The sequence below is a fragment of the Prunus mume genome, linkage group LG3, assembly GCF_029339155.1.
Source record: "Prunus mume cultivar Tortuosa linkage group LG3, ASM2933915v1, whole genome shotgun sequence".
In the NCBI taxonomy this organism is placed as follows: domain Eukaryota; kingdom Viridiplantae; phylum Streptophyta; class Magnoliopsida; order Rosales; family Rosaceae; genus Prunus; species Prunus mume.
The window spans coordinates 1,416,590-1,431,651 of NC_142700.1; the positions used below are offsets into that span (position 1 = coordinate 1,416,590).

Genomic DNA, 15,062 nt, shown 5'->3' on the forward strand with positions numbered 1-15,062 from the left:
TTTTTGGCTTATGCTTTATTAATGTAAACTAAGAGCTAAGAGAGCTGGCGCAAACCCACTCCAAAATTCCGGAACTTTTACTTTTACTATTTTTTATAAGGATTAAAGAATGAATCAAATTTACTTCATACTTATCTGTTTAAAATCTTCACAGCTGCTAAAATAATGTAGATTCAATCTTATCAAACACTGTTAAGAAGTATCAGGTTAAGGTTGTTTGTTCGTGTTAATTTCACATCCACACCCTGATATTGTAAGTATTAAACGTAGAAGACTTATCGTTTCTACTTTTGGTTTCTGTTGTTTGATTACAACAGTTCAATGCATGAAGCAAAAGGTGCTATCAGCAGTTCATGAGTATAGGAACACATAGTAGAGCAGTGAACAAATTGCATTTATGTCTACATCACAATCCCTGAGTAGTTATCTTTGCTAAGCGCAGTCCCCAGCAAAGCTCATAATAACAGTGCAAGGGTTTAATAACATAAGAGTGAACCTGAGTTTCCTTTCTGATGATTCTAACGGTTCACCTTTTTTGATGTTCGACAGTAGTTTGCAACTTGTCTTCGCCACTCATGGACCGGAACCTGAAACACAACCGAATTAAGCTATTTAGAATATCAATTGGATATCAACCAAACATCCAACAATCACCCTGCACCAACTATTGGTATGCAATGCATGAAAATAATTTCAGAAGAAAGTACAAAGATGGCACTTACAGCTGGGAAGCCACCATAATCTCCAGGTTCTGTAATATCTTTCGTGACACAGCTAGTAGCGGCAAGTCGTACCTGCAAAGTCCATGCAATAAGATATTCAACCATACTCCTAGTCAATTAAAAAATGCGAGAGCATGAAAAGAATGAGATAAAATAACAATGGAAAAGTGAAAAAGAACGTAAGATTCTCGGGCTCTTCGAACCTTCAAAACCGAAATGATATTTAAATAGAAGACCGAGTTCTTTCACAAGTGACAAGTCATTACTAATTTAGGCTACTAGTAGATTGGGTCATTTTATGTAAGCAAACACCTTTGATACAATGGAGACATGGTCACGAACTGCTACCCTTCCCCCCATAGTTACATAGTCTCCTATCCTACAAGACAAAAAAGAGAATAAAATCATTAGACTGGCAGATTTTTTGGAACGTTGACAAATTCATTGAAGTGAAACTGAATCATATTCATATACCATGGTGAACTTTATAAATCCACAATAAAAAAGGAAAGGGAAAGGAGGGGGGAAGGGAGAGAGAGAACGTACGTCACTGAGCCTGCAATCCCAACTTGTCCACAAAGCATGCAACTCTTCCCAATAACTACATTATGACCGATCTGCAAACCCAAGCAAACAGATAACCATATATTCCAGGAAATTCAGCCAACAATGCAAAAGGCAAAAGCCAACCTGAACTAAATTATCGATCTTGGAATGATCCCCCACAACCGTTTCTCTCCAACTGCATAAACCAAATTATGTTTTAATTAGTAGTCAAACTTCAACAGTATTAGAGTACTAACTGATTCAGAAACTATAATCATGCATGAAACATCAGTGTAAAAGATATAAAAGGCTGTATGTCTCACCTGCCCCTGTCAATGCATGTATTTGCACCAATCTCCACATAGTTCCCTACCCTAGCATTCAGCATCTTGAGTATGGAATGAAGAACAAGAAAGACATACAATAAGATGCTTGCATTCTACAGTTGCATGCATATGCATAGATAACCTGTATGGTCATATAAGCCAAACATATGAAGACTCTCACACCTACATAATGCAATGTGACGACCCAGTATAAAAATAATTATGTTGATTTTCAAACACCAAAGTTCCATAATTTCATTCAGAAATTCAAATTACACGAGAGAAATATGCTCAAAAGCAAAATGAAAGAGAAAGAAAACTAAAATGGACTTCAATTGAAGTACAAAATAAATAAATAAATAAATAATCACTAACTTGAGGCTTCTTTAACATATTCCCATGCTCATCCACCGTAAATCCAAATCCTGTAGATAAACAACATCGCCTGAATACCAGATGCCAATAACAATCGGCTCACATCAAACAGTATTCATATTAACTCATGATTCATATCAATATTCCCAATATGCTGTTGGGCACACTTATAATTCAGAATAATTCATCAAGATCAGATTCTAACCGAACAGATTTATATTCCTTTAGCTTTCATTAGCTGCATCAAATGAATCAAAGCCTACATAAAGTGGCCTTACCATCTTGACCGATGCATACGCCATTGTGGATTATACACGAATCTCCTATACTGCAATTACTGAGTGCAACATTGTAGCTGCAGAGATCAGAAACGTGGTAACTCCATTAACATCAAATAAATTTCAAATTGGCAACTCTAAGTGTAAACTTTAACAAGACAATGTCAAGTAAAAGATTTGATCACTACCCTATTTTTGTTGATTGCCCAATAGTAACACAAGGTCCAACGACAGCTCCAGAACCAATATGAGCGTGCTCGCCCACCACGGATTTTGAATGAACAACAGCACCAAACTCAATGAAAACTGTTGGGTCAATGCAGGCAGACTTGTGGAACGACCCACCGCCATTATGCCACTTTCGGAATTCTGGATGATCAGCGCCAACGCCGTCCTCTAATCTTGAAATTCAGAGCATGTGCGAAAATGGCAGTTAATTCCAAACAGATTGTATAAGAGACATTTTCACAAGCAGGTTCGGGACTTACCGGACGAGTCACACGACAAGAAGCAACTGTAACTATTTGCAAAGCGCAACGGAGACAAGGCTCGAACGCATTGGAAATGTGGCGGGTAGCCGAATGAAGCTGCAAATCTTCTAAGAGCGAGTGCCATTCACTGAGGAGTGAGGAGGTAAAGCGCGCGGTGTTGGCGGTTTGTGTCTGAACCTGAAGCCAACTATATATCACCATTGCTGCTTTGTTTTCGCGTGGAGCGTATGTTTATTGGGCCTAGGGACAGCCTGCAACTTGATCTACGTTTGCTGGCTTAAGTTAGATCAACACAAAGATTGGGCTTAAAAATGCCAACCCAAGCCCAATTCTTGGAGCAAAATTGGTTACGGAGCTGGGCTAATGGGCTTGTATAATCACGAAAGTGCTTTCAAATAATTAAAAACGATTTTAGAAGACAAAAGCAAGTCAAAATGATTTTAAATAAGAAATTCAGTGTATTAAGCGATTATGAATAAAATCACTCTGTCTGAAACATGTTATAATTCAACAAAATTGGTTGATGTAGTGAGCTTGTCAGGGATGAAGTTTGTCACTAGTTTTAGAGAAGTTAAAAGCGCGTTTATGTAATTAAAAGTGTTTTTAAGAGCGTTTGACGTTTACAGAAGCACTCCAAAACATTTCGATGTTTAATTGTAATGGATTTATGTTATAGTTATTTTATAGATTTATGATGTCCTTGTCATTATCTATTAGTCTCGGTCAACAAATCTTTTAAACTGAACAAATTCCAGGACACTACAGCCAATTGATTTGTCCTGGCTTTATTTTGTTTATATGTGAAGGTTGTTTCCTGGGGTCAGAAGTCAAGAACCTCGTGCCGCACAAAAATAATGAAATTCAAAAAATATGTTTGCCATGTGGTTCAGTGGTAATTACGTCTTAGGACGTTCATTGATGTGATTTTAGCTACTTAATTAACAACTCTTCCAAGAAATTACCTCTTAATTCAGTTGTCAAACTTGAGAGATAGCACAAAACTAACGAATTGCTTCTGGTAGTTGTAGCCAAAAGGTCAAGCAGGAAGGAGAAGACAAAGCTATTTAAAAGTGGTACCAATCTTTTGCTATGATACTAGATGATTATTGGTAGTGCAAGCAGAGACATACCAAAATATGGTTCAATTTCTGAAAACCATTCTGCCAATTTTGCTTTGTTTTCTCATCTCCCTCCTTTATGATCTAGCTTTTGCTGACCCTCCTTATTGGAAATGCTCAGGTAACGTTAGCAACTATGCAGATAACAGTACTTTTCAGAAAAACCTCCACAGCCTACTCATTTCATTACCTTCAAATGCTTCTGTTTTCAAGATGTACAATACATCCACTGGAAATGACACTGCAGACAGAGTTTATGGTCTCTACATGTGCCTCAACTATGTTACAAATGAGACATGTCACGATTGCATCAACACCGCGCAGTCAGCCATTGTGACGCTTTGTCCCAGCTCAAAAGAAGCCGTTGTGTGGGAGGAAATGTGTCAGTTGCGTTACTCTGATGCGAATTTCTTTGGCAAGTTGAATGTAGCAGACAACATTCCCTTAGCTAACAAGAAAAATATTTCAGACCCTGAAAAGTTTAAGTCTCTGGTGAATGAGACACTGAGAGGCCTGGCCAAGCAAGCGGCTTATAATCTTTCGGCTAAGATGTATGCTACTCGAGATGTGCCCTTTGAAGATAAAGTGGTGTATGCTCTTGTGCAGTGCACTACAGACTTATCTGGAGATGACTGTGGTCAGTGCCTTCAGAAAGCCATAGTAGACGTTTTAAGGGAGTTCTATTTCTCCATTGGTGCAAGACTTTTGAGTCGTAGTTGCTACGTGAGGTATGAGTTATATGCCTTCTATGATGGTGCAACTGAAGCTTCTATTCCGAGGGATCCGAATAATAACAATGGGGACGGTAAGTACTTGTAAAGTTTGTGTCTACTTTGTGTGGCGTTCTCAAGGAAAATTAAATATATACTGCAAATGCTTGTTCCTAAATGCAGGCAGAGGAAGGAAAATATGGGTGATCACAATTGTGTCAGCATGTCTAGCCATACTACTTTTGGGTTCTTGTGTCTGTATTACAAAGAGAAGGAACCAAAGGGGTAATATTATTGCTTCTGCAAAAGTTTAATTCGAAGCTCACCCTAATTTGTTTTCTGAAAGCAGTATTTTTCTTTTTCTCTCTGTTCAGGGAATAGTGAGAATTTAGGACCAAATGCATTGTTACCTGATCAAAGTTTTAAAGGAAGAAACCCGAAAGCTCAGGAGTACCCCTATATCAGTTTGGCATCCATACATGTAGCAACCGACAAATTCTCTGATTCAAATAAGCTTGGAGAAGGTGGTTTTGGCCCTGTTTACAAGGTAAAAACATTTTTTAAACAATTATGTAAAACAGGTTCACATGTCTGAAAACTAAATTGTTATTTGTATCATCTGCTTGGTAATTTCTGTGATTTGAAAAAGGAAATCTGGTCTTAATTTCTCAGGGTATACTGAGTGACGGAAAAGAAGTGGCGATCAAGAGGCTTTCAAGCTGTTCTGAGCAAGGTGCAGAGGAGTTCACAAATGAAGTTCTGCTGATCTTGAAACTTCAACACAAAAATCTTGTCCGGCTATTGGGTTTTTGTGTTGATGGAGAGGAGAAACTGCTTGTTTATGAATACATGCCAAACAGCAGCCTAGATGTCTTTCTCTTTGGTATGTTTTCTTTTTACTCTGGGAAATTTCTGTGTCTTTGGGATCTGAATCAATTGTTTTATGACTTCTCCTTTTATGATGGTTAGATTCAAAGAAACGTGCGCAACTTGATTGGAGCAGACGTATAAACATCATTAGTGGAATTGCAAGGGGAATTCTTTATTTGCACGAGGACTCTCGACTTAGAATCATCCACAGAGACCTCAAAGCTAGCAATGTATTGTTGGACAATGACATGAACCCAAAGATTTCAGACTTTGGCATGGCAAGGATCTTTTCAGGAAGTGAAGGACAGGCCAATACTGCTATAATAGTTGGGACTTAGTAAGTGCTTCATATCTAAACCCTTTTCTTTTCCACTGTACAGAAACTCTCATGAGAGAATGCTTTTGATTCCAACCATCATTTAAGTCGGATTTTGTTTGGAATAGCGGATACATGGCACCAGAATATGCAATGGAGGGAATATATTCTGTCAAGTCTGACGTTTATGGCTTTGGAGTACTCTTGCTTGAGATCATAACTGGGAGAAGGAACGCTGGCTTTCATCGAATAAAACGCGTTCCTAGCCTTGTGGCATATGTAAGTTTATGCACTTTCTCAAAGTGATCACATTGCCATAGGCTAAAACCACTGCTTAATGGCGCTTATCCAATTGAGTGATGATATGCAGGCATGGCAAGTATGGAATGAAGGAAAAGGGTTGGAGCTACTTGATCCCTTACTGCTTGATTCATGTGATCCAGATGAGTTTCTAAGATATCTCCACATTGGATTGTTGTGTGTTCAAGAAGATGCACAAGACAGGCCGACAATGTCTTCTGTTGTTGTAATGTTGAAAAGTGAAACTGTAACTCTTAACCGGCCTGAAAAACCTGCCTTATCCATGGGAAGATTTACTGATCATAATGTGGCAGCTACTGATAATAACTCCATCAATGGACTAACAGTTTCTGATGTCATGCCGCGATAACAGAGCCGATTCAGGGTCCATGAAATTTGTGATGCCTGGCCAATGAGGCTTTGTATATCTGCTTGTTATTGACTTGGCATGATATGTGAGCAAGCACGATTGTTTAATACAGAGGTCACAATTGTGAATATTGAACTGATATAGATTCCAAATTCTGGATTACAACTGAAGAATACATTTGCTTTTCCATCTTGAACTTCAAATTTTGTCCATAATCAAGTTGTGGGAACTGCACAGACATTACAACTCCTCCAGTTTGAGGGACCAATAAAAAATAAATAAATAATACTTGATGAGAATATACATACATCCTTCCCAATGGAGGATGAACTTTCAGTTGGATGATTGGAGGCTAGGAAATCCAAAGCCTTCAATAAGATTACATCTATTGGCTGCACTGCATTTGTCTTTTGGTCATCGATTCACTATTCAGATTCAAAGTAAACATAATAGACAAAATTAGTAATTAAAAAACAATATTTCAGTGTCACACAAGTTGCTGTCAGATTATATAATAAAGGATTAAAATTAGGGGCTGCCTAAACGCACATGCTGTTATTTATTTGATGTCACCTCAAGGAAATTTCGTGTAAAGTAAGCTCAAATTCTGCAGGTTCATGATTCACCACCAATTCCCTGCCACATTCAGTGCAAAGTCCAAATCCTTTACTAGTAATTTCATGACTTCTTCCCTTCATGTAGAAGAGTCAAACAAATAGTGCTAGAAACATCGCCTACAAAATAATCACACTTTTTTTTAATCAAGTATTTTAAACATGACTTATATGTGACCCAGGTGCAAAAGTCTTTGATTAATCAAGAATTCAATAAAATCTTCCAAATACAACAATAATCCTGGTCTCTATCACCATATGCAGCAGCATGACTTTATTCAGCCAGTTTGCATCCTAGCAAGAAAGTTTCTGTGACATAGTCATCTGAAAACTAGTGGCCAAACTTCATTGTCAAAATTGACAGGTCAGAGAGGCCTATCTCATTGAAATAAACCATCAACAGCCATCTTTCTGTTTTTCCCTTTTCTATTGGCCTAAATTTGTGTAAATTGGTGTTCACTGTGAATCCATTTCAGGATAATGGAAATGGACAAAGATAGGCTTCCTGTGATGCTTTTCATAATTATAACACTATTGATGCCGGCTAGCCTTTCTGCTGTAGACCCTCTTTCAATCTTTTGTTCAACTGATGCCAGAAACTACACTCCCAATAGCCAATTTGAAAACAATCTCAAGCAGCTCCTTGAGTCATTGTCTTTCAACACTTCCATCTCAGGCGGCTTCTACAACGACACGATCGGAGATGGCTCTAGCATGGTCTATGGACAATCACTTTGTAGATGGGATGTTAACTCCACAGTTTGTCAAAACTGTGTCAATGAAGCAAGCCAAGAAATCTTCAAGAGCTGTAAAACAACAGATGCAATGATATGGTATGAACTCTGTCAAATTCAATATTCTTACCAGATATCCTTTTCATTGATGGTTTATACTGGAAAATATCCAGACAAGAATAATGAGGAGAAGACTGTATCAAATCCACATCATTTCAAGGATGTATTGATGTATTTAATGAGAAACCTCTCCGGAGAGGCTGCGTTTAATTCTTCAAAGCATATGTTTGCAACTGGGGAAGTTAAATATTCAGAAAAGAATACTATTTATGGTCTACAACAATGCACTAGAGACATCTCTGAAAGTAACTGCAATAATTGTTTGAATTCTGCTCTTGCTGATCTTTCGGAATGCTGCTCTTCTCACCAAGGTGGAACTGTTGTTAGTAGGAATTGTAATGTGAGGTTTGAACTGTACTCATTTTTTAACGACACCTCGAGTTCTCTGTTAAATTTCCCATATTCCAAAGGTTAGGGACTTCAAACGTTTTTCTTTCTTTCTTTGGTTAATCATCTTATGTATGCATATTGTTGAAACATTGAGTATATACCTCTAGTAAGAGCCTTACTACATTATAGAACTTGAATCAAAAGGAGGTCACTGAGTTCTAACAATCTAAAATTTGTTAATGTTCATGGTAAATTGTAACTCACGGAAGTTCTTCCTATTAAAAAGCAGGGGATAAATGGAAGACTTGGAAGGTGGTGGCTACATGTGCATCCATCATACTATTAATGGTCATTTCATTTTGCACTTTCCATCATCGGATGAAAAAGAGATTAGAAAACATCAAAGGTACATGGATCGAAACTGGGAAATTCTTCTGGACTTATATAGGAATACAAACTAATATTTACTTTTTTACTTTTTTCTTTCTGCAGATGAAGAAAAAAGTGAGCAAGTACTATTACATGATTTGGCAAGCCCCACTGGAGTCACAATCACAGAAGAAGGCAAATTCGTAAGTTCTGAGGAGCTAGCCTTCATAGATCTAGCTACTATAAAAATAGCAACTAATGACTTCTCAGATTCAAACAAGCTTGGACAAGGTGGGTTTGGTACTGTTTACAAGGTAATACTATGTCCTATGGTTCTAATTCTAAATGAGTTTAGTATTGATTCACAGGCCAATACTTGTATCTGATTTGGGAAATATTTTTTCAGGGTTTGCTACCAGATGGGAAAGAAGTAGCTGTTAAAAGACTGTCAAGGAAGTCATGGCAAGGCTTGGAGGAGTTTAAGAATGAGGTCATACTCATTGCAAAACTTCAACACAGAAACCTTGTGCGGCTCTTGGCATGTGGCTTTGAGGGAGAGGAAAAGCTTCTGTTGTATGAGTTCATGCCAAATAAAAGCCTAGATGTCTTCATCTTTGGTTGGTTCAACCTGGCCTACTCTTCTGCTATAAATGTTCTTTTATCCTTATATGATTTCATCATGCAGACACATTTCAACTTGATGGCATGTACTGAATTTGATTAGTACCATTGAATTTCAGATTCGGAAAGACGAGCTGAACTCAATTGGAAAACATATTACAGCATTATTGAAGGCATTGCCAGAGGACTTCTGTATCTCCATGAGGACTCGCGGCTCAAAATCATTCACAGGGATTTGAAGCCTAGCAATGTCCTGTTGGACCATGAAATGGTTGCCAAAATATCAGATTTTGGCATGGCAAGGATCTTTTGTGAAAACCAGAACACAGCTAACACTAAAAGAGTTGTAGGAACGTAGTGAGTTTGCTTCTTAAATTGACATCTCCTTTATTTATATCTAGAGTCCTATAACTTGCTTCCAGCAAGAGCATTTCAAATCTAATTGAGAAGAGAACTTGCTAACTACTGCTAGCTTATTCTGCATGAAACAGCGGCTACATGGCTCCGGAGTATGCAATGGAGGGTCTGTTTTCTGTAAAATCTGATGTTTACAGCTTTGGGGTAATCTTGCTGGAGATTATTAGTGGGAAAAGGAATAGCGGGTTCTATCTCACAGAACATGCCAAGACACTCGTTGCATATGTATGTTTCTTTGTCTATTTTGATAACAGTCTTAGTTCACTAAGTTTGATACATATTAATTTCTTGAAAAACAAACATATTTCTTTCTTAATTAATTGATAGGCATGGAGACTATGGAAAGATGGAAAAGAATTAGAATTTGTGGAACCTTTGTTGATGGAATCTTGGCGAAAAGCAGAGGTTTTGAAATGCATGCACATTGCGCTTTTATGTGTCCAGGAAGACCCTGAAGAGAGGCCTACCATGTCAGCTGTGGTTGTATTGCTTGGAAGTGAATCAATAGATCTTCCTGAACCAAAGCAACCGGCAATATTTTCTGTAGGTAGAATTCAAATTAGCGAGTCTACAACTGATCCTACTTCAAACGGGCTCACTCTTTCTATCGTTTCGCCACGGTGAACGCAGACAAGATTGCGAATTCGCTTGCTCTCATGCTGCAAGATTGTAAATTGAAAACTGTAGCATAAGTGTCTTTAACATAGGAGATAATATGTGATTTGTATATTCAAAGTAATGGGACATGGAAAGGGAAGGCTTTTTCTGCAAATAGAAGGGGAGATTGAAAAATTCAACATATATTTTATGATATTCATGCCCCGTTTGATATGCCTGATTGGACTAATTAGGATAAGACTTGGAGTGTTGGAATGGATTGATTAGGATAAATTGAAAGAAACATGAAAGTCAATACATATAATAAAAGTAAACTTGGAAAACAAAAGATGGTTTGTATGATGCATTAATGACATTGTTTTAAATGTAAGGAGAGTGACACATGTCATAAGAAAAAGGAAGAAGGTCCAAAAGAGAAGGTTTGAGAGAATATTGCTAGCATTCCTCTTTTTTTTTTTTTTTTTTTTTTTGAGAAATTCTATGATTGCATTCATAATTCAGCCAAAAAAGCCACTAGCCACAAATGGCCAATACAAACTAGCCACAAAAGGCTATTACAATAACGGAGCGGTCTAATATCAAAATTAAGACAATCTGGTGCGTCTCCACTAACGATCAGGCAGGATCGAAGAAACTCTAGCATAGGCATCCCAACTAAGATTGCAAACTTAGAATAATAAAAAGCTTGACAAAACCAAGCCATAACAATACAAATAAAACTCTCACAAAAGAGAGATGAAGAGCTCTCACAAAGGAGAGATGAAGAACTCTCACAAAAAGAGAGGTGAAAACTACACAGAGAACCCAAAGAGTCTCTGCAACTTATTTCAAACATAAAGAAATTGCAAAAAAGATGGTGGTGGAGATCCGACGCCGAAATGCAAGTGAAGATCCGACGCTGAGCCACAGCCGCCTATAATGGTTGAATAAAAATTATAACAAAACTAAGACAAATAGGGAAAACCCTTTGTCTCTGAAAATGGGGGAAGAGGTGAAAGGAGGAAGAGAAGAGGGGAGAGGGGGGAAGAACAATGGCTTCCTCCCCCCTCAAAGTGAAAAAAGCTCTCTAAGAGTGTTTTTTGGGAGAAAAGGGGCTAGGGTTTTTTTTTGCTCAACTAAGATGAGCTTGATAACAAACAATAAATTATTGGATAAAATAAGTAGATTTTTTTTTTCTTCTTTTTTTTCTTTTTTTTGGGTCGAATGGATAAAATAAGTAGCTCCACATATACTTTTTTAAGGGGATTCTTAGTAGCGGACAAGAAATAGCGGTAAAGAGGTTATCAGAAAGCTCAGGACAAGGTATACAAGAATTTAAGAATGAGGTTGTATTGGTAGCCAAGCTTCAACACAGAAACCTTGTGATGTGAGGCTTTTGGGATTTTGCTTGGAAGGAGAAGGAACTTTACTTGTGTATGAATATGTGCCTAACAAGAGTCTTGATTATTTTTCTATTTGGTATGTGAGTATCAACTCATGAATATACTTGGTTTCTTACTTGTGTCGGTAAAAATAGATTTATGTGTTTCTATTCTAACTGTAAATAAAACTACTTTAACTTGGTAAATGTAAGTGCAGAATTGGCTAGCAGGTTGGTGCCCTTTTACCCCCTCTATCACTTAAACCGCAAGAAACGCGCATGTCTAAACAGAGAAAAGCTTCAAGAGTCAACCAAAGAAAAGAAGAAAACTAGATCGAGTTTGTTTTTATGAAAAACAAAACAAAAGCCCCATGTCTTTGAAGTGTGATTTGCCCATACATTTACATTCTACGAAGCATGGTGTCCAAATTATTTTGGTAAACGAAGCAACAACCGCACGAGACGTGGGCCGGGGGTGCTTCTCGAGACCGGAACTTCCTTCCTATTTAGCTTCAAAAGCTTGGAGTTGAGGTGGAGTTCACACAACAGAAACACAGATGCTGATACAAGAACAAATATAAAAGCTTAAATGAATTAGATTTTTCACTTGAGGTGGTGTAATATTTCAATTTTTTTTTTTCTGTCCTTTGGTGCGTTGGGTTTGGGTTCCTATGCAACAGGAGGAGGAGCCAAATCTTTCTTCTTTTTTTTTTTCTCTCAGCAAACAAGAGGGCATGATCAAATGTCAAAATCTATAACAGAAATGCAATATCCAAAGAATGAAAAGCAGTCCAACCAAGAAGAAACTAGCAAATATTAGTGAATCAGCAAAACTTATGAATTTAGCAAATAAAGATCCTGAAGCCAGTTTCAAGCAGAAAAAACTTACTTGTGTAATATGAAGAGCCTGCTCAAGGCCCTGAATTTGAATCCACTGTTCTGTAACAATGTCAGCCATCTGAAAGCAAAGAGAAAGAAGCCAATGGCAAAATGAACACCACACTAACAACATCACACACTCATAGCCATAGACCAAAGATGGATTGAGTACATCAGTGCATGACCTTTTGAGCCTGAGAGGCAGCCGTTTCGATTCTATTCTCGGAATCTTGTGCTTTAGACTCTAAAAAATGGTCCTAGGCGGGCGGCTAGGCGGCTAGGCGGGCGGCGAGACGGCTAGGCGGGCGCCAGGCGGCTAGGCGGGTGCTAGGCGGCTGGGCGGGCCTCCTAGGCGGGTTGGGTCGTTTATCGTTGCCGAACCTGGAGGAGGAAGCAGCCGAAACCGAAGAAAACAAATCGAAGCTTGAGTTAAGAGAGAAGCGAAACTTCGACTGCAACCTCCGTCCCCTGCGAGTGCAAGCTTCGTGTTCGTTTTGAATATATTAAAATAGTATAGCCGCCCGGCTATACACTTAACATATTCGAATATATTAACATTTACACTTTTAAAATATTCAAATGTATTTAGAAAGTATAGCCGACCGGCTATACGTTTAAAATTTTCTAATATATTTTGGCGAGTATAGCCGCCCGGCTATACTCTTGAAATATACAATTTTGTAATGTCATTTTAAGGTTTGGGGCTGAAATACCACTTTAGTCCATTGGACTAGAGCTATTTCTTCAATTATTTTATTTGTACAAGCGATATTAGGGAATGAGAATTTAAATTCTTTCCAATACCTCTCATTCTAATGATTTCCAGCTATTAGCCCATTTAGCAAGAATAAAAAAAGTGGATTTTATTTATAACAAATAGCACGGTTTGACCCAAAAATTCAACAACAAAAAATAGGATGTCAATGAACTCGAGGTCAATCCTTCTTCTAAAGCATTTTCAGCTAATGATGTCATAGTCCTTTTACACTAAGGGAGGCTCAATAAACGATATATATTTCATGTTGGTGTGTTAATTTAGTGCTTTTGAAGTCAGTTTGAAAAGTTAAATACAATTAAGAGATTCCCAACCCACGTGTTAGCAAATGCACCCTCTAAAGAAAACCTAGGTTTTATGCCTAACTATTTCCCAAGTTTTATATCAACTAGCCTCTCCACACGCACTTCCGCCCCTACATGATGCTTTTTTAAAAAAAATTTAAATTTATTTTAGATTTATAAAAGATAATGGGTAGTTGTGTTCCATAAAAGTAGAATCTTTTATCGGATTTTTCTTTTAATTCTTTTCAATGTGAAAAAGAGCGAATTTACCATATTATCCTCATTTAATTAATAATTTCAATTCTTAATGTTTGCATTAACCAAGAGTATTTTCTGGTATTTTGAATGTTGTACCATTCTCTACATTTTGCTTTATATATTTTGATTATGGTACTTTATCATTGATATGTCCTTTTATTTTTCCATTACTTATGTATAAATTTATAATTTATAATACAAAATAATTATAAATAAATAAAACGCCTAGTCGATTACTCCTCTAGGCGCTAGGCCCGTGCCTACCGCGTAGCTATTTTTAGAACATTGGTTAATCGACGCAATCTTCAATTAGTTACAACTTACAACGTCATCGAGTGTACAGAAACGACATGTCAACGACTTTCGTATAGAATCCAATAGAAATGTATTCTAATAACCCAAACTCCTAAACCTTGATCCAGCCATCCTTATTCTATTCTATTTATAAGTATGTATATATGCTAATGTAAGAAGAATCCAAAATTGGTATATCAAATAATATATGTACAGTATATATGCTCTATGGTTGTCCTCATCCATTCCATGCTTGCAATTACCCATATAGAGTCTATTTGGAGAGAAAAATTCAAAACTAGTCAATTGTCATTTTCTAATTAGTTTTAGAAAATTGTAACAGACTAAGAACCAATTGGAGTAGTTTTGAGCTTTTTCCTCCAAATGATAAGTGACTAGTTTTGAGTTTTTCCCTCAAAATAGGCTCTATATGAGTAATTGTACAATATGTCATGCTGAAATAGGCCTATTAATAAAAAGCCGTATTTAATTTATGTAGGTTGGGCTTCTACAACTAAGCCTAGTCTCTAAAATCAGCACTGGGCTTGAGCCACTTCTGCCCAAAACGTGGTTCCGCTCTTGAATGTAGGGCTGTCATGGTTTGGTACAGCTCTGGATGCTTTGGTTTCTTGATCAATTGAACTGCTGCCGCTGCTTGGATCGGGTGTCTAGTCATGCTATTAACATTAACCACTCAGCACACCCACAAACCCATCAGTTTAGTGAACACTTGATGTACCGTGTGTTGAGCCGTTTGATGAGTGATGCTATTGGACCCCCCAAATTATTTGAAAAAACCTTATATTCATGTTTAGGTTCCAAAATTTGGAAAACGAACGTCTTTAGGAACAAGGGTTTTAGGACCACTTTATTTATTTATTTTTAACCTAATGTATTAACAATATTTATATAAAAATCGCTATATTCACAATAAGTATGTTATGAATAACGGTATTTGTATATTAAT

The 15,062-nt window shown here is 37.4% G+C and overlaps 3 protein-coding genes across 6 annotated transcripts; 2 read left to right on the plus strand and 1 right to left on the minus strand.

Annotated features, from left to right (window-relative positions):
* Window positions 1–251: 251 nt before the first annotated feature.
* On the minus strand, window positions 252–2,921 carry LOC103324485 (putative UDP-3-O-acylglucosamine N-acyltransferase 2, mitochondrial). 3 transcript variants are annotated; one of them, XM_089047670.1, is made up of 10 exons: window positions 2,736–2,920; window positions 2,436–2,643; window positions 2,248–2,324; window positions 1,970–2,019; window positions 1,592–1,653; window positions 1,413–1,464; window positions 1,269–1,339; window positions 1,035–1,101; window positions 723–794; window positions 252–587 (listed from the first exon to the last, which is right to left on the minus strand). In XM_089047670.1, exons 1-10 carry the CDS (start codon window positions 2,860–2,862, stop codon window positions 519–521), a joined length of 855 nt encoding a protein of 284 aa, XP_088903796.1. In that variant the 5' UTR covers window positions 2,863–2,920; the 3' UTR covers window positions 252–518. The 3 variants fall into 3 exon arrangements, with proteins under 3 accessions (XP_088903796.1, XP_008224766.2, XP_088903797.1); XM_008226544.2 differs by having other exon boundaries at window positions 1,592–1,656; window positions 2,736–2,919; XM_089047671.1 differs by lacking the exon at window positions 1,035–1,101 and having other exon boundaries at window positions 1,592–1,656; window positions 2,736–2,921.
* A 777-nt stretch (window positions 2,922–3,698) lies between these two features.
* LOC107880091 (cysteine-rich receptor-like protein kinase 10) lies at window positions 3,699–6,618 on the plus strand. 2 transcript variants are annotated; one of them, XM_016793318.2, is made up of 8 exons: window positions 3,699–3,877; window positions 3,978–4,661; window positions 4,750–4,851; window positions 4,941–5,113; window positions 5,239–5,449; window positions 5,536–5,773; window positions 5,881–6,031; window positions 6,123–6,618. In XM_016793318.2, exons 1-8 carry the CDS (start codon window positions 3,838–3,840, stop codon window positions 6,420–6,422), a joined length of 1,899 nt encoding a protein of 632 aa, XP_016648804.2. In that variant the 5' UTR covers window positions 3,699–3,837; the 3' UTR covers window positions 6,423–6,618. The 2 variants fall into 2 exon arrangements, with proteins under 2 accessions (XP_016648804.2, XP_016648803.2); XM_016793317.2 differs by having other exon boundaries at window positions 3,699–4,661.
* An 805-nt stretch (window positions 6,619–7,423) lies between these two features.
* On the plus strand, window positions 7,424–10,428 carry LOC103324551 (cysteine-rich receptor-like protein kinase 15). The gene is made up of 7 exons (XM_016792920.2): window positions 7,424–8,300; window positions 8,510–8,626; window positions 8,713–8,903; window positions 8,996–9,206; window positions 9,330–9,567; window positions 9,702–9,852; window positions 9,955–10,428. The coding sequence occupies exons 1-7, from the start codon at window positions 7,517–7,519 to the stop codon at window positions 10,249–10,251; spliced, it is 1,989 nt and encodes a 662-aa protein (XP_016648406.2). The 5' UTR covers window positions 7,424–7,516; the 3' UTR covers window positions 10,252–10,428.
* The last annotated feature ends 4,634 nt before the right edge of the window (window positions 10,429–15,062 follow it).